The sequence below is a fragment of the Thunnus maccoyii genome, chromosome 15, assembly GCF_910596095.1.
Source record: "Thunnus maccoyii chromosome 15, fThuMac1.1, whole genome shotgun sequence".
In the NCBI taxonomy this organism is placed as follows: Eukaryota; Metazoa; Chordata; class Actinopteri; order Scombriformes; family Scombridae; genus Thunnus; species Thunnus maccoyii.
In genome coordinates this window covers 22234967-22250881 of record NC_056547.1, presented here as the reverse complement: position 1 = coordinate 22250881, position 15915 = coordinate 22234967, and the positions used below count along the sequence as shown (strand labels likewise).

Sequence of the window (15915 nt, the reverse complement as noted above, 5' to 3'; positions counted from 1 at the left end):
TACATGCAAATGGAACAGGCTCACCATGACGCTATTTGTTTTGCAGCACAGTTTCTGGTGCATTTCACCATTCGCAGGTGCTTTGTGAATTATCTTTTTGTCTCATTTGCACATGTTTAGTGGCTGCAAAAGCCACACAATCCTTGGATTTGGCCCATAGTGTAGGATAGAAGACAGCAGGGGGGAGAGAAGAGAGAGATGTAGTATATAAGAGAATGATTTAACTGGTGAAAGAGGGATTGGGTGTGTGTGTGTGAACTAAGTGGCTGCATTTGATTAAACGGCATGTCCTTTTAATCTGAGTACAGTACGATTCTGGGAAAAGCAACACTGCACTTATCCATAACCAGAGTGTGCTTTAATTGTTGTCTTTTTTTGCCACGTCCCTCGCACCACTGCACTTAGTCAACTGTGTTACTCATTCAGATCTTGATGCTTGATGCTAAGGCTGACTCATCAACAACCTTTTTTGCGCTATGTGTTATAACTGGACATTCACACCACTGTTGCTGCATAAATGCGTCTTTACATAACATCTATAATTGCCAATTGTAGCACACTTAAAAAACACCCTCTAACCTTGATAAATATTTCTAAGTAAGCAGATATAGATAATACACATTAGTATAAGCATTTAGTGTATAATCAGTAATGGACACTATACACCACATATACATAACTACATTTTCTTAGCTGTAATGCTTGACTTCATTCTTGCAGGATTTTTTTCACCTTGTTCCTTGTTTACTTTCAATTGGGTCTGTCCTTTTTCTCTCCTTGATCATCTACTACATCCTTGTGTGTCATAATTGCTCAATTCACTCACACATATGCATACACACACACACACATGCACATGCACATGCACATGCACAGACCTGCGCATTCACACCGGCGAGTAAACAACAGCATATCTCCTGGCTACCACTTAGCTTTGTCACTTTCCTAGGGGTGAGAGTGGCACGACATTGAATTAGTTTTATTTTATCCCTAATTGTTTTCTGCCTGAGGATTATTGCAAAGTGATTTGTGCAGAGCAGGAGAAAACACAGTGGACGTGTGAACGTCACCTTGTTTCATTTGTCGGCCTTGATTTGTTTGCTGTAAGAGTAATTGACTTATGTCTCCACAAAGGGGGAACAAATGAACAAAGAATGCAATTCTTTTCACTTCCTTACCTCTACTGTCAGAGCCTTATTCATTTAAGGATTCTGTGCTGCAGTTTTCCACTTACTAAACTTTTCATGTAATAAATTGTGTCCCATAATGAATATTTGTAATCAATATGCGTATGTATATTTTAATTCAGCAAATGCAAAACGAGCAACGCTATGAAGGATTACAGCATTTGAATAGTTACTGAAGCACTGTGCATGGACTGCAGTATCTGCTGATTATTTTGTATATGATCTTAAATAAATGGGAATGTGCATCCCACTGTGTTGCCTCACAGGTATCTATGGTGTTGAGCAGATACAGATAGCATCAAGACAATGTAATACACTGTTAGTGCAGTGCAGATAGCCTAAAGATAAACCAGTCACATGACTCAATCACTGACCAGCAGACAATCTAGGGGAGGTAAAGCTTTGTGGATGTGTGTGTGTGTGTGTGTAAGCCATCTCCAACCCTTAGGTAGAATTAGATTTAAGAAATAGATATAATTTAAGACTATGGGGCACTTGTCTCTGTTAAGGCTGTGCCATTGGTACGGTCTTCCATAACTCCTCCACTCACTCATACGCATACACACATCCATTAATTTAGCTGCTGATGACTTTAGCAATTCTGCACAGCAAATGACAACTAATCAGTCCTGTGTTGCCACCCGTGTCTTTTTATGGCACAAAAATGAACACAGCTGATGAGTAAGGTTTTCTATCACTGTTCTGACACTGTAAATTATTCACTTGTTTTCATCATTGGTTTTCTCTCGCGCCCTTATTTTTGTCTTTCCTCTGAACTTCATGTTCCATTATTTTGCTGTTTGCTGTTTTCAAATGAGTACTTCATCTGTTCAAATCTCCTCAAGTCACTGCTAATATTTTCTCCTCCCACTCATATATTTCTCCTTCTCCCACCTTCCCTCCCACTCTGCTTTTTTTTTTTCTCCTTGTATCAGCCTCTCTCCCTCTCCCTCTCCATCTCTCTCTCTCTCTCCCTCGCTTCCTCTAGAGACACTGGCTTGTTAATGACTTCACTGCGGTTTGTCTCTCAGTTGGCGCTGACTGCGGTTGATTATCTCACCATCAGCATTCAGCGTCAGAGACATCTGAGAGACTCTCCCACCCTCGCCGCTCAGCCATGTTGCGCAAATACCTTGTGATGTCACCCACACATGAATATTAACGAGCAACTGCATGCTACAGCTTCACAAGAAAGACGGAAAGAATTAGCCTATTCTGCTCAGAAAGATGTCAGCCTTGTTTAAAACATTGATGGCTTGTGGGATCTGTGGGAAGCTGTGTATGAGATTTACAAATTGTTGCTGCCTCTTGCTGGGTTCACCTTTGTTGAACTGCATGCTTTCTGGATAACATGAGGTGATGATGAACAGACAAAACTGTTCAGAGAAACTAAAAAGTGGCTTACATACAGTATAGTCCACTAAGGTTGCAATCCTTCTCCCCCTGCAAAAAAACCCCCCCACTGATTACTGGTAACACGTTTGCAGGGAGACTTTTAGATTAAATATGAGGAATTTTAACTGAAATTAAGAGCCTGAAGGCTAACCATAAAACTCTATCAAGGCTAGATCATGCCCTTGGGCAAAGTGACGCGGTACATTACAGCTTTTCCGGCGTGAGAGGATAAGCAGGCTGATAGAAAGACAGTCTAATTGCTTGCGATAGTCTTCCTATTAGCTGGAGGAATCAAATCATGTGTGTGGGAATGGAGTGCCATATTAACCTCCACTAGGCTACACGGTCAGCCTTTTTCACTCTAGGTAGAACCAGGGATGAGTCATGTACAAGTACAGTCATATTGAACGGCAGCGGTTAGTAAACAAGGGTGCAATTTTTTGTTTGTCATCCCTTTAAAAACAAAAAAGGATCAGTCTAATTTGGCATTTGAAGTTTTTTTTTTTTCTTTTGCCATAAACATACGGGAGAGCTTGGACTGGAACCATTAATGTGTGTGGGCATGTGTGTGTGTTTTCAGTGGCTGGGCACTAGTCCTCACTATTGCTATTAGTGTGATAGGCAGTCAGTGGAGAGGTGGAGCTTACAGAGCACACCAGAGTATCAGCCTCTGGCCTTGACCACTGACAAGTTATAACTGCACGGGGTCTCAGATAGAAGGAGTGCACACACACACACACACACACACACACTTGCACAAATACACATAAAAATACACACATGGTTATTCACTCTGCACTTCAACTCTCTCTCTCCGTGTCTCTCTCTTACCACCCATCATTTATTGGCTAATGTCTTCCCTCTACTCAGCCATCAAAATCTTGCTGCTGTATCTATTTTTCTTTTTTTTTTTCTCCCTCTTCCCTCCTTCTGGGAGAAAATCAGCTGTATCAGCACTGTGCTTAGCTTCCAACCCGAGAACACACACGCGCGTGCACGCACACACACACACTGACTGCGTGAATAAGATTAAAGGACGAATGACCTGATTTAGTCTCTGTCTGTTTACAGCTGTAAACACGCATATATTTTGGGGGCGGGGGGGTTCGACCGCAAACACACACATGCATGAAAAATTTCAAATGCATAAAACTGCATGTGTGCATTCGTGTGAGTGTGTGAGCACGAATCCCTGTAGAGCTGTGGAGCCTAATGAAGGAGTTTCTCACCATGACTCATCCCTCACGGAGCTCAGGCTCCTGGTTTTGAGTTTTTACATTCCCACGTATTGATGTGTTTCTCTCACCCCCCCTACTATTCATATTGTGCCCTCCCACAACCTGCCCTTCTACACTCCCATCTCCTCATTACAATCTCTTCTCTCTTCTCTCTCCTCCTATACAGCCATCTTTCTGCACACATACTCTGTCTGTCTGTCTCTCCCTCTCTCCTTCCCATGGGTAGTGGTGGGATAATTGGAAGCAGAGGCTCTCCATTGAGAAGATGCTGAGGCCAGTCAGGTGGAAAGCCCTCTTAATAGACCTCTGCTCTCTCCATGCACACACACATATGCGCTTATACGCACATACTGGTCATTGTGCATGCACCTACTATATGCACACATGCACCTATTTTTCTCCTCGGAGGAAGGATTACTCAGCTCTCCATACAGTAAAAACAGCCAATGATTTCCCATAACTCTGCTTAACTTCTCTGTTTATCTCTTTCTGTCTTCCTCTGTCCCTCACTCTCTTTCGTCCTCCCTCCATCAATTTACCACTCACTTGAGACACCTGTGCTGCAAATCCATTCTTTTGTATTGCTCAGTCGCAATCATATCTCGCATCTCTTCCTTGATAACAGGCAATCCCCCAGCTGGCTTTTTCACAGTGCCGGCTGCACGCCTCAGATTTGCCACAGCCCATATCACATTGCAATATTTAATCTCCCTTCTCATGTCAAGCCAGTTTCTGTGTGTTTTCTGACAGTATCCATTTTGTTTTCTCTGAGCTTGGAAAAATGATTCAGGGCCATATCTGGCTTATGCCAGATGATCACGATTTGGATGCGGCAAGAATCCCTCCCAGTTTTTAGACCCCCCCCCCTCTCTCTTCAGCCCTTCCATCATACCCTCTATCAACCCCCTCTTCCCCGCAGTGCGCTGCTGAACCAAGATGGCTGCCTTCCAACTCAATTTGCGGTCAGCGAAGGGGCTATTTGCATGAACATGTGTCCCATCGTTTAGCTGATATCCCACCGTGACAATCTCACAGAGAGGAGTGAAATCATGCATATATTAAAGTCTTCTTCCCTTTTTGGTCCAATTCATCTTTCCCTTACTGGTGTTTTGCAATTTTTCCTCACCTCCAATGTGGTACTCAAGGATTAAGTGAAACACTGAGGCCTCTCTTAACACCAGGAGATAAAACAGAGGAATGTAATAGATTGTAAAGAGTGGGGATACACATGCAGTGAGAGAGTGCATGTGGGGACATAAAATGAAAATGAAAGTGGCACTTGGGGAGGGAAATTTCAAGGATGAGCTAAAAGTAAGGTGAGCAACATTGTCCTTTATTAGGGCCTGTAGATCACAGATCTAATGGCAAAAACATACATTCATGTCTACGCAGATATGAATCAACTTGTGGTCACTGGAAGCAAATAAACAGTGGACACTTGTTTTTTAATTAGTATGTGCATGAGTTGTGACTACTGCCAGTATGCAGGTGGCAAACATGTTAAATGGGTTTAATAGCTGAACCTTGTAAAGCTGCCGCTGAAATATGGTCCTAATAAGACAAGGCTCATTAATTCAAACTATATTACTTGTTTCCAACATAATTTTATTAATTTGGTTACTGGTCCCTCAGAGGTTTTATTTAGTATTGGTATTATTCGGTGGTTGGTGGTGGCCTAAAGATTAGAGAAGTGAACTTGTGATTGGAGGGTTGCTGGTTCAATCCCCTAGACTGGCAGGATAAATCTGGGTGCCCCTCCCTCATTACCACCACCAACTTCAGATCTTACCTCTGAAAATCAGGATAACCTGTGATATTATATTTTAAAAATATATATATATATATTGGAACACAACTGGCCTAAAGATAATTAGACCTATATTTATTTATTACCACGTTTAAATTGAAAGCAACACATACTGTATTCGATCAGATCATACAGTTTACCTTTGCGCCACAAGAGAGCACCAAATCATGATGCGTGACCATCCCCAGTTAAGTAGGAGTTGCTCTTCAGTAATTATTCTCATAAATGACCAACTACCGCACCTGTTTAACTACAGGTATGTGACGCACGGTCGCTAAATGATACGGTTGACAGCTTTTGACGTCAGCTGCTGAACTAGTGATAGTTTCAGAGACTAAAAGGACAAGAAAAATGTTACTGTTCGGGTGTGGAAGCTCAGGTGGTCCAGTTTATAAAGGTGACACTCTTAAAATGTTGGTGTGACGTACATTTCAAATTCGGAAATTTCGGCTACTGCTAGCTACCTAGTGTAATGTTAGCCCAGTTGTAGAGTGTAAGATAACGTTATGGTCAAGCCATTTAGAGAAAAATAGACGATAAAGCAGCGTATGCTTTAGGGTGTGGCAACGTTGTGATTGACAAGTCGCTACCACGGCCCCAACGTTGCTTACGTAACGTAACCATTGCGTATGGGCGTAGCTGCTGCTTTCATAGTGTGTTTTCAGTTCACTAAAGTTAATTGTAACACTGTGATCGCCTAAATAAAATCTTGTTCAGCGTTTGGTTGTAGTAAAAGACTCATCAATGAGTCGGATGATCAGTTTTTCCGGTTAGTACATTTTGTTTTAACGGTTTTAGGCCTGTTTTTTGCTAGCGACAATTAGCATTAGCACTACCACTGTTAACCATAGACTGTAAATCAAACATCCATATACGTTTTATATTTGTAAAACTTTCCGCGAGCCGAGAAAAGCGATTTAAAAATCCGTGACGTCATCACAATGTAAAGTCTATGGGCCGAGCGTGAGCTCGCGGGCAGGGCCAGCGGAGGAAACACTACTGCGCATATTCAGCGGGCCGCACAACGCGGAAGCAAACCCGGAAGCTAGAAACTTTTTTTGGCGTATGCGCCGGCGAGCAATTCCTATAGGACTGAATGGGCGCCATCCAGCTTTTATAATACATCCATGCTGTAAATGCATCGTGCTAACCAATCTAGCAGCTAGCGTTATGGTCAGCTCCACCCTCTCGTCCAAATATGGTTACTTCTGGCTCTAAAAATCCAACATGGCGACGGCTAAATCCAAGATGGCGATGGCCAAATCGCTACACTCGAGGCTTCCAAACAGTTCGCAAACCAATGGGTGAGGTCACGGTGACTACAACCATACTTCCTTACAGTCCATAGTTATGATTTGTTGGGCAAACATGTGAGCTAGCCGCTTGCAAACATTTAATTTAAAGTTGAAATTTGCACAGCGAGATACAGAGCAAGGCGGTATTTTTAACTGTGAAACCGTTTGGCTGAGTGTAATGCTACACACACTGCTAACAGAGCTAACTTTGTAACATGGCTAGCTTGCAAAATTATTAATGTCAATTGGCTACAGCTGGTAAAAATGTGCGTCAACATAACTGACAGCAGCTTAATATGTGAAGCCTGTTAACGGAGTGAATTATTCTTAATGCAACAAAAACAAGCTCTGTGTTAAAATGCTGTTTGAACAAACATTTATCCTAATGAAAACAACAGTAAAGGTCATCATGGAATTAATATAAAGGTAAGCTTCATGCAACATTTAAGTTAAATAATGGCTTATAATAATTGATATTGCAGAGTTATCAACACTGATCCTAGAAGAGTAGCTATGTGTTATCTTTGGGCAATTCAACTTGAAATTGTTTGTTTGACTAAAGATTGGCTTTGTACTTTCTCATTAGGAGAAAGCAATAAAATCACTTTACCATAGTATACACAGTAGAGATTATCAGTCCCCGGTTAGAGCATTATTACACAAATTCCCAGTGACACAAGAATCATAAGCCCATATTTATTTAATGCCTTTGAATCACTCATAGGTGTCATGATAAAAGTTTGATTAAGAATAGTTCCACATGAAAGTAACTCGTTTAAGTTATATATGAGACTTCCAACTCTGCAAGGAATAGAAGTTTTCCTTGTGGGTAAATGGCATCAAACCTTTACAACACTCTATACCATGAAATTAAATTAATGATCTTACTAATTGTTGCAGAAAAACTAAATTGAATACAGAAAATATTAACCTGTATGTCAAGGGACTAACAAGCTAGTAAAGGCTAAAAAAAGATAAGACTAAAATGGAAAAATGACACAAATATTTGTGTTTAAAATGTCTCAAGTTAAATCTAGCATTATATCCACCCAGTGCACTGTTTTGTGTTTACTGTGTAGGAAGTTCTTTGAAATATGTATGTTCCTTGGCTATAATGATGTAAGCTCTATTTTGGAACTGCCTTTGGTCTGCTGTAATGTTCCGAGGTGTCTGTGCGTCATAAGCACCTGGGCCACTTGGCTACAGCATCAAAGATCATGCATGCATAGCATAACCAATATGTGTTGATACTGCGGTATGGATTGATTTAGCACATGCCCTCGTCTGCGCTAGAAGCAATAACATGTGATGTGATGCAAGTTGTCCTGATTAATTGCACTGACAAACTCGCCACCTCACATGGAATGTTTTTTTTTTGTTGTTTTTTTTTTTTACATGCATACATGTATAATTTTAATTATGCCGCTCTCCTGAATGCCGGAAGAGACACAATAGGAGTAATTTCCAATGTTAAGAAAGTTCATAAAATTCTCCTTGTATACCCAAAAGTAGGATCAAACGTATGACACTTTGAGAAGTTAAAATGAATTTCATACTCTGAGATTTTTGGCAAATATGGGTCCAAGTGGAAAGTTGCAACACACTAAAGAGTAAGTAAAATATCCCCTGGTGGAGAAACAACACTTCAGACTGAGACATGGAGAGATGTACACCACAGTTATAAATAGCAAACATATTTTCTGTTCCAGATGAATTCCATATCTAAGAAGTACTGGTTGGTTATTAGGAATGCTTGTTGACTCAGGGCATGACAGTTTTATGTTTGTTTGTCTGCTTGACTGTTTGTTCATTTTCACATGGGCTGCTGTGTTTCTAATTCACTGCAGATACATGATTGCGGTTACTCCGTCTTCACTGACGGAGAGAAATCTGTTGAGGTTTTCTGTCCTGTTGACGTCTTGGCATTTTAATAATTTGTGGGTGATTCAGAGCCTCGTTATACAAAAAGTTACCCTTGAATGCCTGAGGGAACAGCTGGCTTGATGGAAGCGGGCTTCATACCTGACCTTGCAACCAACTGTGTTGTTGATTGGATCTTTTTTTTTTTTTTTTGTCTGACCGTTATTGTCCTTCTGTCCATTTGTTCTCAGGTTAACGGGGTTCCAGCTGCCTTCACCCATTGTGAGTACAGGCTCCAGGCTCACTTTGTGGCTGCTGTCAGACTACGCGGTCAGCGGGCAGGGATTTAAAGCTGTCTATGAAGGTAACATGACTTCCATGTTGTTCATTTTTGATCCATAAGTAAAGACAATCATGTTACATTTTTATTCAACAGCACACATATGGATGGGATTAATTTGAGCTCAATCTTAAAGCGTTTGCGCAACAAGAGAAACAGAGATTTGTGACTGTTTGACTCATATTCAAGTTTAATCATCCCTAATTTACTTTGACATCATTGCTCTCAGGTAATTTAGTCCAATGGTTTTGAATAATGAACTATCTGTCCCAGAGCTTACAGCCTCTCCTGTTTGTATATGTTAAATTCTGAGCAAAATCTATTAAAATCCTTCTAAAGAAAAGGAAAAAAGCAAAGGGAGAAAACAGAGAATACGATGTGTACCATGACTGTTGTTCCGGAGCAAAATTAGCAGTGTGCACTGAACTAAGCGCATTATCGGATGTTTTAATTTAAAGCCATTCTATCCGGCTAGGTTATCATGTCTCCCTTCCCAGGCCAGGACTGGGACCTTTATCATGGTGACACGGAATGCTTTATGACCCATGGCGGGATGATATTAATGATGGCACTCTTCAAACCCACGCAGGAGGAAAAGCGAGCCTAGGGAGGGGAAGGAAATACAAGCCAGTGACTAATTAGGCTAATTACCTGACAGGAGTTTGTCAGTCTTTTTGAGATATTGTGAACGTGGGGATATGGCTCGATGGAGCAACATCAAGCGACTTGGGAGGCCTAAGACCACGTTGCGTGACTAGATAAAACCAAAGACAAAGAGCAAAGAGAATGTTTGTTAACTCCACTGGGAGGCAATTGGGGCGTCGCGCCTTTCTCACTAGTGGAAACAAAATTGTCAGACTTGTCTAGCTTCTGACCTTGGATGATGTAATTGTCTCTTGCTACACATATGTCTGCAGGAAGTTTACTGCATGATTTTAACACTGTTTTTTTCGTTGAGCTTGTGCAGTTAATGCTCTCTCTCTCTCTCTCTTTCTCTCTTTCATTTTTTGTCCCACACTGTACAGTCTGCGACATACACACACATCAACATGTGTCTAATGAATAATGTAAATCTTAAGCCTTGTGGTGACTCGGTGGGATATCAAGCCTGTTGAGCACCAGGGGAGACAAGTGCAATGCCATAATTACCTGTCCCCCACCTTACATGACACTGGTGACACCAACTGCATTGACCCATGTCACATGGGGAAAGAGGTAGGCCCCACCGCACTGTGCTGACATGTGGTGTTGCCCTGTAGATTCAGTCGAACGTTGATTTGAGAGCGATAACTACAGGGCATATGCAAGGAAGCACAGAATCAGTCCGTTGTAACAGAACGGACGGGCGACCACCTACAGTTTGCCTTTACACACGATGTAAACACATCTTACCTCTCTATTCCTTATTTCTCAGATGAAGTGAAACCTCAACCCTTTTCTGCTTTCCTTCATTTTATTCCGTTCTGTTCTTCCTTTGAACTTCTTTGACAATTTCCTCATGGCACACATGCATTCTCTTTGACTTCTCTGTGCTGCTGAAATCCCACCAGGGCTCGCCGGCACAAAGGCCAGAGATAATGAACCTCCACCCCATGGCATGTCTGTTTTATCTCATTACTGATTGAAATTAACACAAGGCTTAAAATCAGCAGGCTAGTAAGAGATGAACAAACAAAAAGAATTCATTCTGAGTTTATTTCATGCTGGCCAAACTAAATACTAAATAGTGTTTTAAAGAAATATGCCACTCTAACTTTTATCTGTATAGCATTAGCTAATGTGTAGAGATAGAAGATTTAAAGCTTTAATTTAAAACTTGCCCAGTTAATTTCCACAATAGATCTTTTCTTCCTCTTTTTTTTTTTTTAATGCTTTGGCAGCCTCATACCTGCAGTCAGCAGGAGTAATGTGAAGTTTCAAATAACTTTTCTGCTATTGAACTACCTGGGAAGCAGAGAAACACCAGGAAGATGTCACAGAAGTTGAATTACTGCTTTGTGCCTCTTTGTATGAAGCCAGCTTGACCAGAAGCCACTGGCATAGAGCCACCGTTCTGCTTTTGATCTGATTAGTTCACAGTTAGAAATAGTGTACAGCGGTCAGCAGGGAACAAGTTTGAGAACAGGCAACAACCAAAAATTGTACATAATCAAAGATCTCAGTGTGTATCATCTCAGGAAGTTGCCAGTACTTTGTGTCGGGTGGTAATTTTAGATCACGCTCGTGTAGAATCTCAGATTCATCATCTGATGTTTATCCCCTCAGTAATTTCTCACAGATACTATTCCATGTAGCTTAAGCTCTATTTGTCATAACAGCCCATTCTCATTTGGTTTTCTCTGTCTCCACAATTGTTGTTTATTTAATCAGTTTGTCACACTCCATTTGAGCCAAAGATACGCGTAAACAAATAGCACATGACCAATCTTTTTCCTCCCCTCTAACTGCACAAGTCGACTTATTTTATAGCAGTAAAATGTGATGGGCACCCACAAGACCGTATGCATAATGGAACTCTATATAATCTCATTTTATTGGCTGAGAGAAAATACCGTTTATTACTGTGTGTCGATAGCTCATCCTTAGCATAGCTACAGCCCTTATGGACCAAGTTATACCATAACCAGCCTGTCAAATGACGGTTTATTTGTGTGCGACTTTATTTCCATAATTTTCCATTTAACGCTAGATGGTTGCACTGTAGGCTGTCAGGTTTTCCCTTTCTTTTTTCCCTCACAAAACAGTGCCAGTCTAAGTGGAATGTGTAATGTTTACCTCAGGGAAAGTACACTTGCGCATAATGTACTTCAGAGTATAGAAAGCCAGTTATGTGTAGGTGGGCATTACCCAGAATACAGCTCGCTTGCGTCACTACTGTGATACAGCTCGGTCATGTCTCTGCCATGCTTTCATTGAAAGTGTGTGGTAAGTGTTGTAGGAGCCAGATTTTTTTTTTTTTACACAGGCCTTTCCCACTGAATACATGTATATCTCTTGCTGCAGTGTGTCTGTGGTGATTGTCTGTTGCAAAGACAATTTTGAAATTTGGGCTATTTTACCGTAGTTAAGACAAAACATTTTTAACAATCAGACGCAAGTGATTTGCAATGCAATCGATCTCACTCTCCATTCTCTGCATGCTATTCAGAGTTCCCTTGGTTTTATGCCAACGCTTAATGTCTCTGATTGGACAGAAAAACCCACTGTCCTATCTTTAGCCGTCGTTGTGCCTTCTCATTACATATGACCCGCCGCATGTTGTTCTTGGCTTATAGAGCGGTTGTATTTTGCTATTGTGGGAGGTGATCGATATATGTCTGATTATGTTTTTGTGCACATATGTGTATACGTTGTCTGTGGGGCCTCTGTGTGTGTGTCTGTGTAGATGTGACTAAGAGTGTGTCTGTGCTTGTTTTGCTCACTGGATGTCCTTCCATTTTCTCAAATGGGATAAACGTGTTTTTTTTTTTTTTCCTTGGTCTGATTGGCTTTTCTCAGCACAGCTTTTGGCAGTAAAACCTCAGTATCCTACAGCCTCTTTTTATTAGGACTGTGCTTACCATCCACCATTTTGGTGCGAGCCCATCTCGTCTATATTAGATATCTGTTCTGTTTCAGCCCACACTGCAATAAGCCTAAGTGCTGCACAGTCCATCTCCCCAACACACTGCGTAATGGCCGAGACCACTCTGGAATCTCTCCACTCTCATCACCATGGCAACCACCAGACTCTTTTTTTTTTTTTTTTTTTTTTCTTCCTCGTCTCATTCTTCTCTTTCTCTTCTCCATCTCTTTGCAAACTCTTTATTCATGTTTAATCTGTAGCTATTGAGAAGGAGGCTAACGGGGCAAAGGGAATTAGAAACATTTGCTGAGCTTCTGAAAATATCCACTGGGAATAGAAGAGAACTCTTATCTCTTCATGTCTTACCGCATTCCTTGCTCTCCTTCCTTATTCCTCTTCTCCCCTTTCCTCTGCCTCTACCTCAAATCTCAACTTCCATGCCTTCCATCCAGTATTTTGTTGCCACTTTCCTAACGTTATCGCTAGTTCTCCCTCTTCTCTTGAATATTAAAGTACTGTGATGATTATCTAGTCATGTGTTGCCAAGTTTCTCCTCCGTCTGTGTCTTAGTTGCATAGTAAATGTGTTTCCCAACTGGGTCAGATGAAAAAAAACAAAAAAAACACAGCCAGCTCTGCTGCACGACTCCAGCAGTATGCCTCCTCAGTATTAAGTCACTGCAGGTGTCTGAAATAGGTAAAAAAAAAAAAGACATGCACACAATATTTCATTAAGTATTTTAGTATGCATTTTTCAACAAGTAGTGCTGTATTATGAAGACGGAGCTTAAAAAAGAAAAAGAAAATAAAATGAGAATCAGTCAGTGGGTATATGAGGGGTTTGCTGAAACAATAAGTCACAATGGACAGTCATATTTTCTGAAAGTGAATAAAGGAGCAGCAGAGGGAGTCCTTCCAGCAGCACAGCCTCCTTATGCCTCCATTGGAGCCGATCTACAATAGCGTCTCTATCTACTTCACCTCGACCGCTGCGTCCCCCTCTCTCTCTCTCCCTCCTTTGCATTTGCATGAGAGAGAGAGAGAGGGAGAGGTGGGGGCTGAGTAGATGGGGGGGTGATGAGAGAGCAGTGAAGCATGAGTGAGTCTAGTGCCTAATTGAAAAATGAGGCTCGTCCCCTTTAGTCAGGGAGTCGGCCAAATGAAAGTGTGATGACACAGACGAAAGAAGAGTATAAACCTCGATCAAATCCCGCAATCCTAATGTCCTATTTTCCCTCTACAGGGACTCATACACGTTTCACTCCGGGGGTATGTTATGGCTGTGTTTATGTGTTTATGTTTGTAATTTAAAGGGAGGGGTTGAAGGGGTTTTATAACCTGCTGAGCACCTGAGAGATACTCTCTCGGATGTTGTTGGTGCTCGCTTCAGTAAAATTGGCTTTGATTAGGAAAGACGAACAAAAGTAATTGTTTGCCAAAGAGCAATTTACATTGATTGTTTGAATGATTTTGATTACATATTCCGCATCGTTCAGAAGCCATAATCCCCTTGTTTTCTCTGTTGATGTTTCCCACTTTGCAGTCTGCTCTTAAGAGATTCTGAAAAGAATCTGTCCACTTTCTGATTAAATAGTAGTAGCCTCCAGCATAAAATAATCACCAAATGACAAAAACAAACATAAAGCACATGCCTGTTACACATGTAAACAAATTACTATAATATGTCAAAAAGGTTATCAGCCCAGCTGCAGATTACTCGCTCCATCATTCCATGCATGTCTCTGTAGCAATTACAGAGCTCTTGATCAAAGTAAATGAAAAATGAAAAAAAGCAGTAAAGTAAAATAAAAATGGGTCTCAGTTTTTCACTTTTTCAGGGAAGCTAAAATGTTAACTATTAAAACCTCTTCTTGCTGGACTTCTGAGAGATTGGGACCAATAGGCAGGGTCAGGAAAAGTTGTTTAAATAAATGGTACTTTGAAAGCACTAATTCACCTTATTCAGACTAGTACACTCTCATTGGAGCTCAGCTAAACTATGTTTAATCTTTTAACATTTACCTTTAAGATGAATTAAATTAGAGATTCCTTGAATGGCAGAAGCCACTGCATATGTGCGGGAACTCGGTTCCGTTTACAGAGCTACATTATAAATTTCTCAAAGAACTTCAGTACATAATGAAGAGGCTTTACTGTGTAGCACAACAAGCTAGCAAAGCTCTGTAAACAGAACCACGTTTCAGAGCACGCGCGGTGGTGTATGTCGTACAAGGAAGCACTCTCCTGGGAGTTACAATCTTATCATTGTTATTACTCTTTGGAGCGGTTTTAAATCAATCTCTTCAGAGGTGGAGAAACATGTCACCCAGTGCATTGGTGTAGCTCTACAGCACAGAGGAATATGTTATATCAGACTTTGGATACACAAGTTCATTGTTGGTTTGGCTGTGCACATGAGATTTGACAACAAGAAAAATATAGAAAATCACCAACCTTATCCGTTAAAAACGTAAACATTATTTTAAGCTGCTGGCAGCCACATTAAGCATGGCATTGGTTAAAACTGTTAAAACGCACTACAAATAGCACAACATGAAGACGTCATGGCGCAGTAGTGTTTATTATTGAGTAAATATGTTCAGAATGCATCTCTGACAAGCTTTGATATCTTTTACAGCCCAAACACTGCTGTCTGCTCACTTTAGTTCTCTCCGGTCTGACTTGACTGCTCTCCGGGCCAGGCAGGTTATGAATGCACCGTGTGTGTATGTGTGCGTATGTGTGTGTGTGTGTGTGTGTGCGTGTGTGCGTGCGCTTGTGTATCCATGCACATATTCACAGCAGTCTTTCCTCAGCTGTGAAAACAAGGAGGCTGATGCCACTGTGTTTGCATGCTAATCAGTTTATCTCTCTCTTCCTCTTTCTGTCTGTTTTTCACACATTATAGCAAGATTCTCAAATTGATGTTTGCCTGAATGCTTCCATTGAGTCCTAATGATGTTGGGATAGAGAAATAACAGTGATATAATTATTATTATAATTAATAGGTAGGCTTGGCGTTTTGGCAATTTGTGTTGTTATGTCAACGCAACCTCTACTCTAATTACACTGACAGTCTGAAAGTGATACATTAAAGGGGCAGGAACTGTGTATTTTTCAAATCGGTATTTTCATAAAATGAATCCCCCAAAAAACGTGTTTATTCTCAATGTCACTGCTTCAAGGCTGATTATTTAAGAGCTCTACATACAGTACCAGTCAAAAGACT

General features: G+C 41.0%; 1 protein-coding gene across 8 annotated transcripts in view; it reads left to right on the top strand.

Annotated features, from left to right (window-relative positions):
• Nucleotides 1–15915, top strand: part of csmd2 (CUB and Sushi multiple domains 2) — a 270946-nt gene that overhangs the window by 34476 nt on the left and 220555 nt on the right. For 5 of the 8 annotated variants that reach the window (XM_042436067.1, XM_042436065.1, XM_042436068.1 and 2 more), the window contains exon 3: nt 9034–9146. In XM_042436067.1, the coding sequence (XP_042292001.1) occupies nt 9034–9146 (113 nt within the window). Of the gene's footprint in view, nt 1–5807; nt 5884–6544; nt 6932–8490; nt 8533–9033; nt 9147–15915 lie in introns of those variants that run through there. The other 3 variants (XM_042436074.1, XM_042436071.1, XM_042436072.1) reach the window with 3 other exon arrangements.